At 37.1% G+C, this 16,275-nt stretch overlaps 1 protein-coding gene across 5 annotated transcripts in view; it reads right to left on the bottom strand.

The window, feature by feature from the left end:
• The window catches only part of LOC122712517 (serine/threonine-protein phosphatase 2B catalytic subunit 2-like), a 165,051-nt gene that overhangs the window by 24,064 nt on the left and 124,712 nt on the right, over positions 1–16,275 (bottom strand). For all 5 annotated transcript variants that reach the window (XM_043932244.1, XM_043932241.1, XM_043932242.1 and 2 more), the window contains 4 exons: positions 6,246–6,385; positions 988–1,159; positions 764–890; positions 548–628 (listed from right to left, as the gene is read on the bottom strand). In XM_043932244.1, coding sequence (XP_043788179.1) covers positions 548–628; positions 764–890; positions 988–1,159; positions 6,246–6,385 — 520 coding nt within the window. The remainder of the gene's footprint in view (positions 1–547; positions 629–763; positions 891–987; positions 1,160–6,245; positions 6,386–16,275) is intronic.

Genomic DNA, 16,275 nt, shown 5'->3' on the forward strand with positions numbered 1-16,275 from the left:
CACGTATTTATATACAACCAATGCACAAAAAATAAGATCCCAAGATTTTCTAATCGATATTCGTTCCTTCGATTCGTTCCTTTTAATCTGACGAAAGAAGAAGAAACACTTTAACGATTAATATCAATCGCTTCGAACGTTAAAAAAAGAAAAAGAAAAAGAAAAAATCTTGAAAGAAATTTATTATTCAAACAAATTTCGATAGAAGGATAACACGTAAAGATATTTCAATTTCTCTTTTTTTAATCGAACGGGTAAAAAAAAAAAAACGGTATTGGAAATGGGATTACATATGTACATTCCCTTCAATCGGTTAATCGTTCAAGCATAAAAAAGAGAAAAACGTGGCGCACAAGAGGGAACACTCTGATCACGATGTAAGAGGAACCAGTGGATACCGATTGAATAAAATAAGAAGAAAAATACTGATATGTATATATATATATATATAAAGAGAAATAGATAGATAGAGAGAAAGAAGAATCTCTGCAAGAAACGTGTATCGTATTAAAGAAGAAAGGGGGAGAGAAGTGATAATGGACATTACCTTCTTCGAGCCCGTCGTCTCCGTCGCTCATCAGCTCGTCGTCCGAGCATATGTTGAGCACGTTCACCAGCATCTCTGTCACTGTCACGAAAAAATAATGAAACACGAGATCGATTAATCGATCTTATTATATAATTTCTTCGAGAATATAGAAAACAAATTATTCTTCGAAAAAAATGACAATAATTATTAATTTTCGAATGAAAACGCGCTTACCTTTTTCACCTACAAACGGCAAGGACCACGTGAATACGTCCATGAAGTTGGGCAACCAATAAGGATGAGGTGAACAGTTGAACTGCCTGATGTTCATCACGTTGTTCTCGTACTTCAGCACTGCCGCCTAGAAAAAAAAAAAAAAAAGATATTTTCAAAATTATTCGAGACGCTTTACACGATTTTCTTCCTCTCCTGTGATAAAATCTATCGATGCAATTCACCTTGTTGTTATAAACGTCGAGGTAGTTGGGCGCACTGAAGATGGTGATTAGCGATGGGAAGCCCGTCGTCTGAGATTTCCGGTACATGCGATAACCCGCATCCTGTGCCTCGTGCGCCCTAATGATGCTCAGCAAGTTGTTGTTCTGCAGGAAATCGCAGCACGCCGCGTAACTGAGAGAGAAAAATAATTTATTCGTCTCGAGGGATTTAAAACCCTATCACACCCCTCAAGATGATAATTAATTTAAAAAAAAAAGCAACCTCCTAGTTTATATATATTCCGAGGAAAATACTTTTATTAGAAAGAAAGAAATTCAATGATTATTCCCAATAAGTTTTTGCTTGAAATATATCCAATAATTAATTTAACGTAGACTGACTAATGATATACTCGTATCACTTGATCTAACGCTTTTTCGATTCCCGGTTCGAAGTTTCGCTTTACGAAATTTACACGATACACGATTAACACGTGATTGCAAGAATCGTGGAAAAACAAAAGAATTGTAGATGGACAATAAATAAAATGGTGGACAACGATAATTCAATAATTATTCCAAATAGTTATTGTTTACATTTATAATTATTGCAATCACGAGACATAATAGTAGATGGACGCGCTATCACACGAAATACGGAATCTGCTACGGTTCTTCTACTCTACTAAAAATGTCCAATTTCCACTCACGGAATCGCATCTTCGCTTAATACCGTATAACTTCTTTATAACTTCTTTATAACTTCCATCCGCACGATATTTACGACAGAATACAAATATTAACGATAGAAACATTCTTCCGGAGTAAGAAGCAAGGGATAATATTTGTGGGATTATTTCACGTAACGCGATGAAAGTTTCGATCGCAATGGTCCGTAATGGTCGACGACGCTATAAAGAAATCGTCGGAGATGGTTTTCGCGTTTCCTTGGTCGTCGTAGAATCTTGAGAGACAGAGTCGTAAAATGATCGCGTGAGAATCGTCGTCTAACCACTACGCTTGTTCCTCGTAAATGCAGCGACCTCGACAGCACGGCTCGTATGATACGCGCCTTTCGATTACCTTGTGTCGTTGATTAGTCCGTTTATGACCGAGTTTCTAGGACTAGATTGTTTGATTATGTTAGCCATTTATCTACATGCAATAAAAATCTTTCAACCAGCTTTTATTTAGCTTCTCGAATTACTTTTACTCGACGATCCTTCAATTGACTTTTCTTTTTTTACGATGGATTTCTATAAGTTTTAATCGAATTGTGTTGAACCAGAGAAGAGAGCCAATAATTTCTGTCCAAATAGTTTTTTCTTCTTTTTTTTAATGATTATTAAAAATAAATCTTGATCGTCCATTTTACGTGTCCAATTTTCAAGATTTTCAAAATTTCCTAAAACTCCAAATTTTTATGAATGAATCGTTGTTGTATCCCAATTCTTCAATTCTATCATAGTTGTTCTAGTTATGAAATTGCCGAAAGGAGAGGGAGGAGAATACGAAACTTGGCGAAACCCTTGGCGAATTTACGAAAGATATTTATGAATATAATTTCCATCGATCGAGATACAACGAGATCGAGAATTACGAAACAGCCTCGTTTTCGAAACATTTCGGAATATTTCGAACAGTTGGACAGCTTTCGACCAATGAAAAACTATCTGTCGACTGTCAAACTCGATGGAATCGTGTCGCTGGAAAATATTGCTCCGTTTTATCGGCGATGATTTATCACAGTTCTACATCGAAAACGCATTTAATTTTAAAATGCGACAATTCCATCTTTCACCGGATACTGTCATCGTACCTATTGTAAAACCTCGAATGTATCTTTTATACATAATATGTAAATGGACCGGTTGAAGCGAAACCATGAAATTGCACAAAAGACTCGTTCGAATGGGACGTGAAAGGAAAGTGAATTTCTTAAATCGATTTTCGTTATTATTTTCATTACCATTAACCTTTTGTGTTAATTTATTACGCCATTTCATCGGAATATAGATGATACAGTTACTTCGATTCATCTCTGGAAACTTGTATCGCCAACACCTTATTACAAATAAAAACCTTACAATTCAAAGCTCCAAAAAAAAAAAAAAATTTTCACATGCTCAATAATTCGAAAACGAATATAATTCATCCGGCGAGCAAGCTTTCCCATTTCTTTCTTCACTTCTTAAACGGAATCAATTAACGTTCCTATAACTTTCCCCTACAACATTTATCGTAATCAACCTCACGCTTTCCAACACCATATTGCACAAGAAGCGCATACGTACACACACACACACACACACAGTTCGTGATGTGTACACGTGAAATTCGTTCGAAGGTTGGCCGGAAGTACGGTGCAAGGGAGGCTTAAAACGCTCTCGACAATTTTGCTCGGGGTTTGTTGGTGCACAGGCAGCACACGCGAGGCCGCACGCGAAAATTCGCGATAATTCCATCCCTCTCCGTTCCTCAACCATCCTCGCCCATCCTCCCTCCCCCTCGCGTGCAGTAATTTTATCCGACCATCTCTTGCACGATAACAGGGCCGAGCGTTTATAAAATATAACGCGGCCGATAAATCATCAGCATCTGACGGGGGCCATCTCGCGAATCGATCGCGTGGAAACGCAGAGAAATAGATTTTGCGGACGAGTCAATTAGTTTTAATAAGGTTGGTCGGGCTGATTCCCTTCTTTCTGACTCCTCCTTCTTCGTCTCAGTTAATCCTTTTTCTTGTTCGTTCGTGTGAACGTGATATTAATTTATCGAAAAAAGATATTTAAGATATTTTGATAATTTCAATTAAGAACGATTATAAAAGATATGACGAGATTCGAGGAGAGAAATTTTTGTTTGTAAGATTGTTTTCAGATTTTTTTTCGAATTTTGTAAGATTGGAGAAAACGAATCCACGAATTAATATTGTATAATTAGCATCGAAGTAGAAATTTCGAAGAGTTATTTTAAATAGGAAACTGGAAAGAGAATTTTTAAAAGGAAGAAACGTATATGAAATATCTGTATGGAACGAAGTGACGAAACAAATATCAGTGAATTTCAACGCGATAACTATCCCACGGGATCATCCGCTTCCGGCGGACGAGCAATTTGTACGAAATGACGGGTTTTTAATGGAGAACAATGATTCATCGCTCTCATAAATCGTGCCTCGTATATCGCGTATAATTAATGATCTATAGCAATAATACGAAATAACGAGATGTGCGTATATATGAAGCGTACCGAAACTCTCTTATTCGAAATTTTAATTTTACAAAATAAGAAAAACAAAAAAAATAAACGAAAAGAGGATTCGTGAAACGAAAATTGGAAAAAATTAAATTAAATTACATCATCGTCGAGGTTGATAGAAGTCTTTCGTTTCTCGATTGCAACACGAACGAACGAACGTATGATTGATCATTGGCAATTGTGAACGCCGCTTAAGGGTAATTTGCGGCCTTCCCTTCATCTTCGAGTGTTTCTTGGCGATCCTTGGCCAAGTCAGCGCGAAAAAGGTCGGTCGACTGACGTCTAGTGCTTAATTTGTTTACACGAACACACCGATGGCCGTGGACAATATCGACGTTAGCCTTCGAAACGCTTTAACGCTTCTCTTTTCGTGTAAAAATTTCCCAATATCAATTAACATTAATACAAGGACGAGACATTTTTATCTATCTAAAATTATTTATCTTAACAAATTTTATAAAAGTTAGGAAAAATTGAAAAATCCTTCCTCCTCTTTCTCCTCAAACAAAACGATTGTTGTTCAGAGAAATCTTCATCGAATTCGTTATAATCAAATATGATAGAAGTAGGAGGAAATGCACGATCGAAATTATCGAAAAGAGGATATAAATAATCTTGCCCCTGTTTCTCATCGCTTCCCTGTTTTAATCCTCGATTTATTTCCAAAATAAACTCCACCACCTCGTCTAATGCATTCGTCGGATGCATTCATCGAATGCTCGATCCCGAAATTCGAGATAATTACTTTCATCGAGATTACGTTCGAAGGCTGCGCGCTCTCTCAGTAGCACGAGTCGACGCGTGATCAGCCGGCCAGATGGAACTCGCGAGTGAGTGGAACAGCTCGGGGTGGTGCTCGCCGCGGACGAATTTAAATTTAAAACGAAACACAATTCTCCTTCATTAGCTCGGCTAATTGCCGGTGGTGACGGAACACGGCCTCGTTTAAATCGCACTTCGTAAACAACGCTAACCAGTCGTTCGGCTTAATTATCGTGGCTTCGGTTTGAAAAGTAACCGTGGAAAATTCACGATCGTGAATTGTGTAATCTCGCGTAGAAAGAGAGAGAAAGAGGGAAACAGTTTTTCGATCGAATATTGGAAAATTAAGTCGATTGGTCGAATAAATAATTTTCGTTCCATTTTGTAGCCAGATTGCGTTAATTAACACGCGTGATTGTTCCAAATCTTGTTACAGTTAATCTAATTAGAAGAAAACGTATTATATATTTTCAATATCACGGGAAACGAAAGAAAAATATTTCAATATACTATTTCTATTACTAGTCCTAAAGTAACTACTTTATTCCTTAATTCTTTTCGATAAGTATAAATGCCTGTATGCAAATGACAGAGACGCGTGTAAAAGTTGCGCGATTTTCTTTATAAAAAAAAAAAAAAAAATGTTAAATATTTGACGAGTAACAGTCAAAGGAGTTTTTGTTCATTCACCTGCGGGACACGTTTAAAAAAGATACAAAAAAAAGATGATCCAAAAGTGACTTTGTCGGAGTTATATCATCGCTTCTCTCGGTAGATTTTCCAGTGTATTCTGACAGAAAGAATCCGCGATACTTTTGGAAACTTTCATCGAGCATGTTCAAAGGAACCGTGATTCAACGATTTTAACGAACGATACAAAAAAAAAAAAACAGATAACTGTTAATTTCAAATAACACAGTAAATATCGACAGGTGTTCTCGAATAATGATTTTCGATGAGTAAAAATAAAAAAAAACATTTGTAAAACGGCGAAAAGTGCAACAAAATCCAAAATGGTTGTGCATATCTGATAACAACGAGTGTGCGACATAGAAATTTCTTTCTCATCTTTTCTTGGGAAAAACCGCTATAGAATGATAAAACCCCCATAATGCACATTGCAGATATCTTTATAAATTGACTGAAATAAACAACAAACGAAACGATACGATTTCTGAGAAAAAGTTTCAATAACGAGCAATACGTTAATATTTGAAAGAATTTCGATAGCATTTTAATAAATAATAAACGTTTACCTGTAAAAGTACGAACAACCCCTGACGCTGTTGTGGGAGAAATGTTCGGCGTTCTTCTCGTTTCCAAAGTCCTCCAACGGATCCGACCAGAGTAGATCGCACATTGGCCCGTACGCCGGGGGCTCTTTGAACCTGTCCAACTGCAACAGCAAAATCAACATCGATTGAATTAGGCGAAGGAACCTGTGGCGAAGCACCAACCGCACTGTAAACGTGCCGTGCGTCTAATTATCTAAACGTTGTTCGACTCCAACAGCTTCTAATTAACGACGCGTTTTGACGTCGATTGAAAATCGTTAAACGTGGTGTATTCAATAATTCTTTCTACGTCCAAATCGATCAAACACTTTGGAACTTGAAACCCAAACAGATATTCTCGTCGATAAAAATATTCTCTCCCTGTATAATTGCAACCCTAATCCTTTCATTAAAATCTTTCGAATCTTACGCGACGACAGACGATGGAAAAATTTTTATCCACGCGTTTTATCCGTGTACGAGACGAGGAAAGAAAAAAAAAAAAAAAAAAAGAAAAGGAAAGATGAACTTGACGCCTTACTTAATTGCTCGCCACTTAATTTGCTCGTTATCTAGGATTCGTTAAGGATTCGCCAAGCAGGAAGAAAAGGTGGTCGAGGAAGTGGTTCATGCACTCTCTCGATGGAGAAACTAGGTAGACGAGCCACTTATTTACTCTCTTTGGAAGAGAGAGAGAGAGAGAGAGAGAGAGAGAGAGAGAGAGAGAGAGAGAGAGAGAGGAGAGGCGTACACGTACACGTGCACACAGCCGTCCCGTGAAAATACACACAGGACAGGTTCTCGAGTGGTGTTTCCGCGTCATAAAGCATTCACGAACTCTGGCCTAGATTTATATTCCGGGCCTGTGTCGAATCAAAGAAAAATCAGAGAGGGAACACCGGAACTTTTACCCTTCCCCCCTTGTCGAGGGGATGGATGAAAGGATCGCGCAAAGACATTTCAGGGAAGGGAACAAAAACTTTAAATATTTGAACGGTAGTCGATCGTGCGGTGTTCTCGTCCTATTTCACCCCCGATGGTGGCTTCCTGTCGAATTCTCTCTCTCTCTGTTTCTCTCTCTCTCTCTCTCTCCTAGTCGATTCGTCCTAGTCGAATGAGATAAAATGGAACGAGAGAATATTTCATCGGGATAAAATATTTCATCGCGATTAATTGGAAGACGATTTGGATGTTTTGTACAGATTTGGAATTTGATGCGTGACCTATATATATATATATAAAGTTAATTTCTATACAAATTGCGCGTTGAAAATTTTCCGAATGCAGAGATAAAAAAAGCAATTAAAAAGCTTTCGAAAATTTCTCCTGTATTGTGCGATGGCGGGACCAAATAAATTGAAAGAGATAAATTAAGCAAAAATTTAATAATCGATTTTTATGAACTTGAAATAGATAATAAATACGTCAAAGAGAGATTAATTCGATTCAGAAACTCTTCAAAATTCTCCATTTGTTGTTCGACAAAAAAATGGAAGAGAGGAGATAAAATTTAATTATTGCTTAAGAAAAAGCTTTGTAAAAATTTGTATACATACATTCCTAATCACCTAATTGCATAACTCTCGTGGAGGAACGAAATCCAAAAAAAAAAAAAAAGAAAAAAAAAAAAGAAAAAAAATAATTCGACGAAAGAAAAATAAAAATCTCTTTCTTTATCGAAAATGCAGATTAACCGAAAGTGGCTGTTGAGATTCGCCGTTGAGAAACGTTTCCAATAATTACCTGTTCGTAATTACCCAACTATGAGAGTTGGCTTAACATTGACGTATCGAAGTTGTCTCTCTGTTTATCGTGCAACCGAGACCCAGTCGTGGACCTACAAGTTTTGATCATAAATGGATAACGCTAATTATGTTGAATGGCATTAGTTTCCAGTGGCTGCGTGTGCCTCCACACGCGCACACACACACACACATATATATATATATATACGGTACACGCACACAGCGAGGAAACGAGAATACAGTTTACAGTGTAACGAGCAGTTCGCACCTAATAATAGCAGACGTAATATCACCGGCATTATTACCCTTGCCAAAGTAGCTGCGTCGTTCTCGCCACTAAATCCGCGTTAACTTCGAAACGATCGAACTGAAGGACGAGGTTGACTGCGATCCACTGATATACTGTTATAAATAGCAATTCCTGCTTCGTTGGAAAGAAGGAGTGGTATTAATTATTTTAACTCGGTGAAAGTCTCTGCGTTCGATTCTCTATCTCGTATTCTATATTATTTATTATTTTTGTTGGATTAATTTTTAAGTTCCAAGTTTCTAAAGATGAAAGACAAGTTTAATTTGCAAATATAATAAATAAATTTCTTGATGAAGGAGAATATCGTCGAATTTTTGAATGAATTGGTAATTAGTAATTTTTTTTTAGAAGGAGAGCAAGCACGCGTACAGTCTGACGCTGTTTGTCCGACCGTACACGTTCCTTTTTCACTCGCTGCAGCCGCGTCCAAGCAGTTCGTACTTTTACGAAGCGAATCTATCTAAGTTGTTGCGATCGAAACAAAGCGACGATGCAAGAAAAAGAAAGAAATTCAGAATTTCAGGTATGGAAAGGGGGACGTTTATAAGGGGGAAAAAATTTTTAGAAGAAGAATTATTAACAAGAAGGGCAGCACGTGAGAAAAGATAATTGGAGCGATATCTCGTTCTAACTAAAAGGTTTTCACACTCTTATCTCCTCGAGCTCCTATCAATTCGCACGAACGTTCTAAACTTCGACCTCTGATCGATCTTTACGACCTCGTTACTTACACTACCCCACTACTCTTGGTATTTGAAATAAAAATACATCCTCCCCTCTTAATACTAATTAAAACACTCTTTCAAATATGCTTCGTATAAGTTCAAACGATATACCACTTTAAAAAATTATTAATACTCAAACAAATATTTTCTACGACGTCGAAGAACGATAAATCTTTGAACGCTTTGTTCGACAGCAACCTCCAACAATTCTAGCTTGAAATATATCCCCGACGATCACGTGTTAACCCGATGAAGAATGTTGCGGATAGGTAAAGCGAGATTTGTATCATTTCTCGAATTATTCGGTTAGTTGGACGAAATACGGGGAAATGGAGAGGCGGTGACACAAGCGGTGAATCAGTGGCCAAAACGTTCGCCATTGGGCAATCCATTCCTGCACGTTTATTCCATCCTCGAGTACAGAGAGGATGATGCTTCTACCTGGCAACAACGCGACACGTGTTCTCTTATAAATTTTCGATCGTGACAATCAAGAAGCGGCAAAGGATTGGATTATGCGATTTCGTATGTTTCGAAATTTATGATCAAATCTTTCCCTCTGGTAAATATATAAATATTTGCTGGATCAGTTTCTACTATTCAATGGGAAATTATGATACGTTAAATTCTTTCTTGAAATCTCGATGAAGATATACTTTCCAAGATGCAAGTATTTTCAAAAAAAATTCTTGAAAAACAAACGAACTTCATTTCTCTCTGTAGTCAGTATGTATTTCTGCTCGAAATTTAAACAATTTTTCATCAACTCTTCCTCAAACGGGTATTCTTGAATCGTCACAATGACCTCGATATTCTTAAAAAATTTCACATCCTTTTGCTCGAAATAACAGCGACGGTCGCTTCTAGGACGAATTTTTGCAAATAAAATCTGAAAAACCATCATCTTTTTGTTCGTTTCCTTTAACAAGATCACGCGCGACAAGCTCCATGTCCAAATGAAACACTGGACAATGCGGCGATATTTATATTCCCATCATTTCAGCGCGTCAGCGGCGTATGAATTGCTCGTTAACCGTGCTCGTTTTCCTCGTAAACGATTTCAACTCGCGCGATCTCGGGCACAAAGAAGCATGTGTACCCGTTCGCATCGTTCACGACTTAATTAACCCCGTTACAAACCGCGCCACACCGTGGCGAAGAATTAACTCCCTTCCAGTTCAAACGGATCTCCGAGTTCTTTGCCGTTTAACGAATCTCTTCGAGACTGACTCTCTGATAAATCGAATTTGCGCGTGCATGAATAATTGAAAATTTTCAAGAATATTTCCCACGGAGACATCATCAAAGCGAAGGGATAAGGGATCGAAGCTCTTAAGCTCTGATGATGATTTTAAAAGGTACGGTGAAGTACGTGTAAATATTTTTTTTTATGGACAAAAATTGTAAAGAAATTTGCCAATAGAAAATCTGATTGAAGGGTAAAAGGTGCTTTGATGATTCTTCGAAATTTGGGAAAATTAATAAAGTATAGAGAATTTTGATCAAATACTCGAAATATATTCCGTAAAATTTTTGAAACAAATCTTCTCCCTAGAGATTCGTCCGAATTAAAGGAATTTTTTTTGAAACGTTACTTAGAATCATTTACATGCATATTCCGTTAATTCTTAAGAAAATTTTTGAGCTAAAAAGGAATCTTTAGAAAATCTCCCTCTAACGATTTGATTTGAAGAAAATATCTATGATTCTTTATCACATCAATTAAGAATCATCTCGTAAAAGTTATATATATATATTAAGATATCTAATAGATTTTCGAAAAAGCTGAATTCCAAAAATTTATACAACATTCCTTTCCTCGATATTTCTTTAAAAAAATAATAATTTAAAGATTCCAATTCGAGAATTCCAAGATTCCAATACAAAGAAAGTTCGATATGAAAAGGAGGCAAGCGGTTAATAGCGTCGACAGATGAAACAGAGGGGAGTAATTTTACAATAAACGAAGGCGGGTAATTCTATACGAGAGTGTCGCAATCTCTTTCAATTTCCACTTTTTCTTCTTTATCGCGAATGGGATAAAAAGCGGAGGAGAAAATGCACAAGACGATGGAAATGGAAAGATATAAAAGAAGAAGGAAGGAAAAAAAAAATAGAGAGGAAAAATAAAGAGGAAACATAGAGATACTTTTTCCACCATCGACGCACGAAAGTGACGAGAAAGAGATAAAGGAGGAAAAGAGGAGGAATTAGAAAGAACGAACTAGTTGCATCTGTTCCGACAGATTACGAGATATTTCTCGTGGGAGAAATTGGATGGTTAACCCCTCCTCCCCCCACCTGTCTCTCTTGTTTACCGTGCTTTTCTCTTTCGGTGGGCAACAATGGGAAAATAAGACGAATGGTGAAAAGAAAAGAAAAAGAGAGAGAGGAGAGGAAAAATTCAGACGAGCGAAATAAAAGTGAGTGAAGGTTTCGACTTGTTGAAAATATTCAGCATTTGTCGAATATATACATTTAACTATATTTTGAGCTAACATATCTTATTTTCTGAATTCAAATTTCTGTTTATTATACTAGATAATCAAGAATATATAATAGAACAGAATTAACTTATGATAAATTTTATTATTAAAAAAATTATTGAAAATTTTACCCATTTTACCCGAATACACAATTGTATTTTAAATTTCTATGAACGATATCTAATTGTTTAATTGATTGAATGAAAAATTTTTAATTCTTTCTTTTAATCGATCGAAATTTTTCGGTATAAATAACTAATAATTTGTGATTTCATAAATAAAATCAAGTATTTAATATGAAGCCAAGCTGAATATAATATAATAATTATCGTAATATAAAAAATATCGTAATATAATATAATAATTAATCGATATCGTTAATAAAATATAAAAATTTAGCAGATTCTTCTATTCAATTTTGCCTTTCAAACGAGCGACTTTCGACATCATGACTCGGTTAAGTAAAAGATAAAGAACATCTATCTATTTATTAAATTTCTCAAGTTCCTGACACATGACGCATCATTACCCTCTTATTCCTTCCCTCGTCTCGCATATAAAAAAGAAAGAGACCAAGCATCGAGCGCTGTCCATTCGAAACGAAATCACGTTCACCCCCGACAACAAATTTTACACACCCTCCATTTTCTTTTTTTTTAAACGAAACGTGCCAACAAAATCGTCTCTCAAAATCGTCGCCGCAACAATATCCTTCATAAGCCAAGAATTCCCTTTTCTTCCACCCTCAACACCCTAACCGTGAAATTTTCACCCCGTCGAAAGAAGAAGAAGAAAAAAAAAAAGAAAAAAATTCCTTTCACACCGCCGTCATAATTTTCTGTCCACGTCTCCTCCCTGACACCTCCTCTTTTCCAACTCGAAATCGATTTTAACTGGATCGAGCAATAACGAGAATCATTTATTTCCTTGTGGGGTGGGTTAAGGAAGGGCCATTTCCATCTTGGTCGTCGAGATATCTATGCAAAATATGCTCGAAATTCCAACGACAGCTGCGAGAGTGGCGAGGGACACCGACGACTATGCAATATTTATCAGATCGAACCCCCTTCCCATCTCCTTACGAGGATACCCTCGTTGCTGTTATGTATTATTCCGCATGCTTGTATGTAAAAGGCAGGTTTTCCAACCGCGAGCAACCGATATGAATACCAAATGTCGGCCGTGGACTACACGGGTCCTCGTCTTCCGCATTTACATGACGACGACCTTCGAAAACTGGCTCGCTAAGAGGCCCCCTTTTTGTCCTCTTCGTGGACAAAGGGGATAAACGATCGGCTTTGATACTTTATCAACGACTCGTCTTCTTTTTTTCTCTTCTTCCTTCTCTCTCTCTCTCTTTTTTCTTTTATTTATTTCGATGATCGAGAAAATTTAAAAGAAAGCTTCACTCGATCGATTGGGATTGCCAATTTGTTACATTGTAATATTTGGAAAGAAGTGTTTCTCTCCAAATATAACGATAAGATGTTATCATTTATCAAGGATGATAAAATTATCAACGCAACGATATAAAAGTGTTGAAATTAAATTTTCCAATTTGCCAAAGTTGGAATGAATATAATTTTCTATAATGAAAACTCCATTTGATTTTCCAAGAGAGAACGATCTATTTCAGTCAAGATTGGCGTTGAAGGATGACGATACACGGAAACACGAATATTATTTGCAACAATCCTATGCAAAATTCTTTGATATTAAACGATGATAAATCGAAAGAAGTAAAGATATTATTTAATAGAAGAATTGCCTCTAAGCCCTAAGGGTTGAGAGCGAGATGATCATTCATTTATAAATAAATAAAATCCTATTATTTTTTATTTATAAAACACGTACGCGTGAAAGGTTGGAAACAATTTGCACTCCTTTTAATCCAACTTTTTTCGTTTCCTTTTATATCCTTCCTGGATAATGACTTTCACTGTAGGCGATCTGCACTGTTTATCTGCACATTGCATACATAATTTTACGCGTAGGCAGCTTGTTTCCGAATTAATTTCATTATCTCTATTATATCTCTTCTCTATCATCACCCGGTGTTAAACATCGTATCTCCTCGAATAATAATTTTCGAATAAAAAGAATTATCCCAATTTTTCCCAAAATTGCAAAATCCAATAAGAAAATAAAAAAAATCTCGCACCGCGAATATTCAAATTTAATATTCAACATTGTATGAACTGAATTAAAAACGAAAAAAAAGAAAGACGATCTTTCTATTAATACCCCCGTCACTGTACGTAAAGCATGGTCAATCGATTAAACGTCTGACGAGGGCAAAGTTTGTCAACGTAGGGTGGAAAATTCGATAGGATTCGTCGAGAGGAGGGGAGGCAGGAAGAGTTTCCGAATGATACACAACCCGGCGTTGTAATAGCACGTTGATTACGTGGGGCAGAGTTGGTGCAGCACCTTAACACGGCTCCACGGCGATCCCCTGTGTTAACACAACCGTCGTACATCTGATTGCAACGAACAGGAAGCTGCCACACACCCCTTTTTCGAAAGAACAACGTCACAACTGTCGAGGAAACGGTGTCAACCGGTGCATTCCCCGGCTTCCGTTCTTTCTAATTATCGTATCTCGATCCACGTCTCGATCAATTCTCGTTCGTCGTTTCAACCAGGCAGGAAGAGACGTTGTTGCTGTTGTTGTTGTTGTTGTTGTTGTTCTTGTTCTTGTTGTGTCGTGCGTCTCGTCTCGTTGATGTCGAACGACGGTTCAAGGCCTCCCTCTTCTATTCATATTGTACTTGGTTACGTTTCGTCGTATCGGGCAGATAGATAGGGCGGAAGATGGTAGATACGGAAGAGGAATGGTGGGGGAAGGCGTGGTGGTGGGGGAGACGGCGGCCTGCAATGGCCTTGAACGAAGAATTGATTTTAGGCGAGCAATAAGGTAGACGAGTAAGTGGTTACTGCATCGACGAGTTTTTCTTCTTCTTTTTTCTTCTTCTCCTTCAGAAAATTAATTTACACGTGTAGAGATGATTGGGAATCTTGAGAGGATGTCTTTCGATACAAATCAAATCGAATTAGAATAAAAATATATATTTATATATGGAAAGATGTTAAGATGAAATAAAGAATTAAATGGATGTTTAATGATAGAGAGAAAAAAAGTTGTTTTCGTTTTTCTCTTTAACCCTTTGCAGCCAATCCTTCGGATCGTTGTGAGAAATCCATTGTTAAATTCTCCCAAAACAAAAATCTTTTATCTTTATTGAAAAACTTTTAAACTTTTTCCTTAAACTCAACCATTTTTTACACTCAATCAAAAACTTCAACAAACATTTCAAATTCTTTAACTTGAATGAACGACAACAAAAAAAAAAAATCAAATCCAAAAATAAAGCTATATAAAAAATAAAACTTGTTGTTTAGAAAAAAACAAACTTACAAAAAATTCCGATTTTATCCTCATCCATACTTCTTCTTTTTCTCAATCCCTCCTCCCCCAAAAGGAAAGATACAATTTCCTCCCTCCCCTCCTCTTCCCTTCCTTGGGCCAAGTTTTAACGACGCTTATAAAACTCGAATAGCTGTGTGCACCGAATGCACAGCCGGAAACGGATGCACCCTTTTTATTTCCCTCTCGCCATCACCATACGTGACCGAGGAACACCGAGTTGGAAACTTCCACCGTTAGGAGGAAATCAGTCGACCAAAGCCAAGACTCGCACCCCCCTCTCCCCTTTTTCTTCATCCTTTCCTTATTCCTCGATTTTCCAACCCTTGTTCAACACAACACAAGTGCAAGTTATTACGGCGAATTCGCTGAGAGAGAGAGAGAGAGAGATAGAGTTGGTGTTACGCGGTGCACGCATGGGTGGCACGCCAGCCCGCAATGCCGATTAAGTTAATGGAGGGAGCCGATAGCGGTTGGTCCCGCCGCTATTTAAAGCGCGAAAATGCAGGCGCTGCGGGTTGATAAAACGAACCAGGTGTTGTTCCTCGAGGGCCCTGTCGATGCGTTGATCGCATTTCTTGCCTCTTGGATTATAGGCCATGATTTACCGCCGTTCGTTCGTGTGCCTCGTGAAAATATGATATGATTCATCGTGGATTCGTGTCTTTGTAGAGGGTGAAGTATTGAGAACTGATAGAAAGATCGGAGAGAAAATTGAAGAGAAAATTTTTCAAAACGTAAACGAAGAATGTGAATTATTCGTACGATTATGCAACACAATTTTATATTTTTAGACGTGGAGGAAGATCGAGGATACGAGATAATGTTTAATAATAAATTCGTGAAGCCAAGATTTTAAATGGAAAATATATTTGAATTGAAATTGTATTGCCGATTTGAGAGTGGATTATTTAAAGATCGTGGATCAATCAGTGTAATAAATTTACGAGAAGTTGAAAATAGATAAACGAAGAAGTGAGGTAAAGAAATAATTCCACTTGATGAATTGCTCAATAATCCAAATTACCAAAAAAGAAAAAAAAAAGATCGTATCAAGAATATCATCGATCATTCTTACAATCAGAAAACAATTTTTCTGGATAGAGGGGTACGAAAACAGCATCGAAAACAATTTTCAAAATTCAAGAAGGATGAGAGGAGGAGCATATGCGAACGATTTTACGAGCTTTCGTCTCAAAGGATCGTCGATATCATCCAATTTCCATATCAAATGTGTCGGACCTAACGCCTGTAAAATCACTTGGAAATAAAACATTGGATCAGCAAGTTCTTGAGAATCGTGTAAGATCCTAAGACGA

This window comes from Apis laboriosa, unplaced genomic scaffold (genome assembly GCF_014066325.1).
Source record: "Apis laboriosa isolate Shangri-la unplaced genomic scaffold, ASM1406632v1 scaffold202_cov151, whole genome shotgun sequence".
NCBI lineage: Eukaryota > Metazoa > Arthropoda > Insecta > Hymenoptera > Apidae > Apis > Apis laboriosa.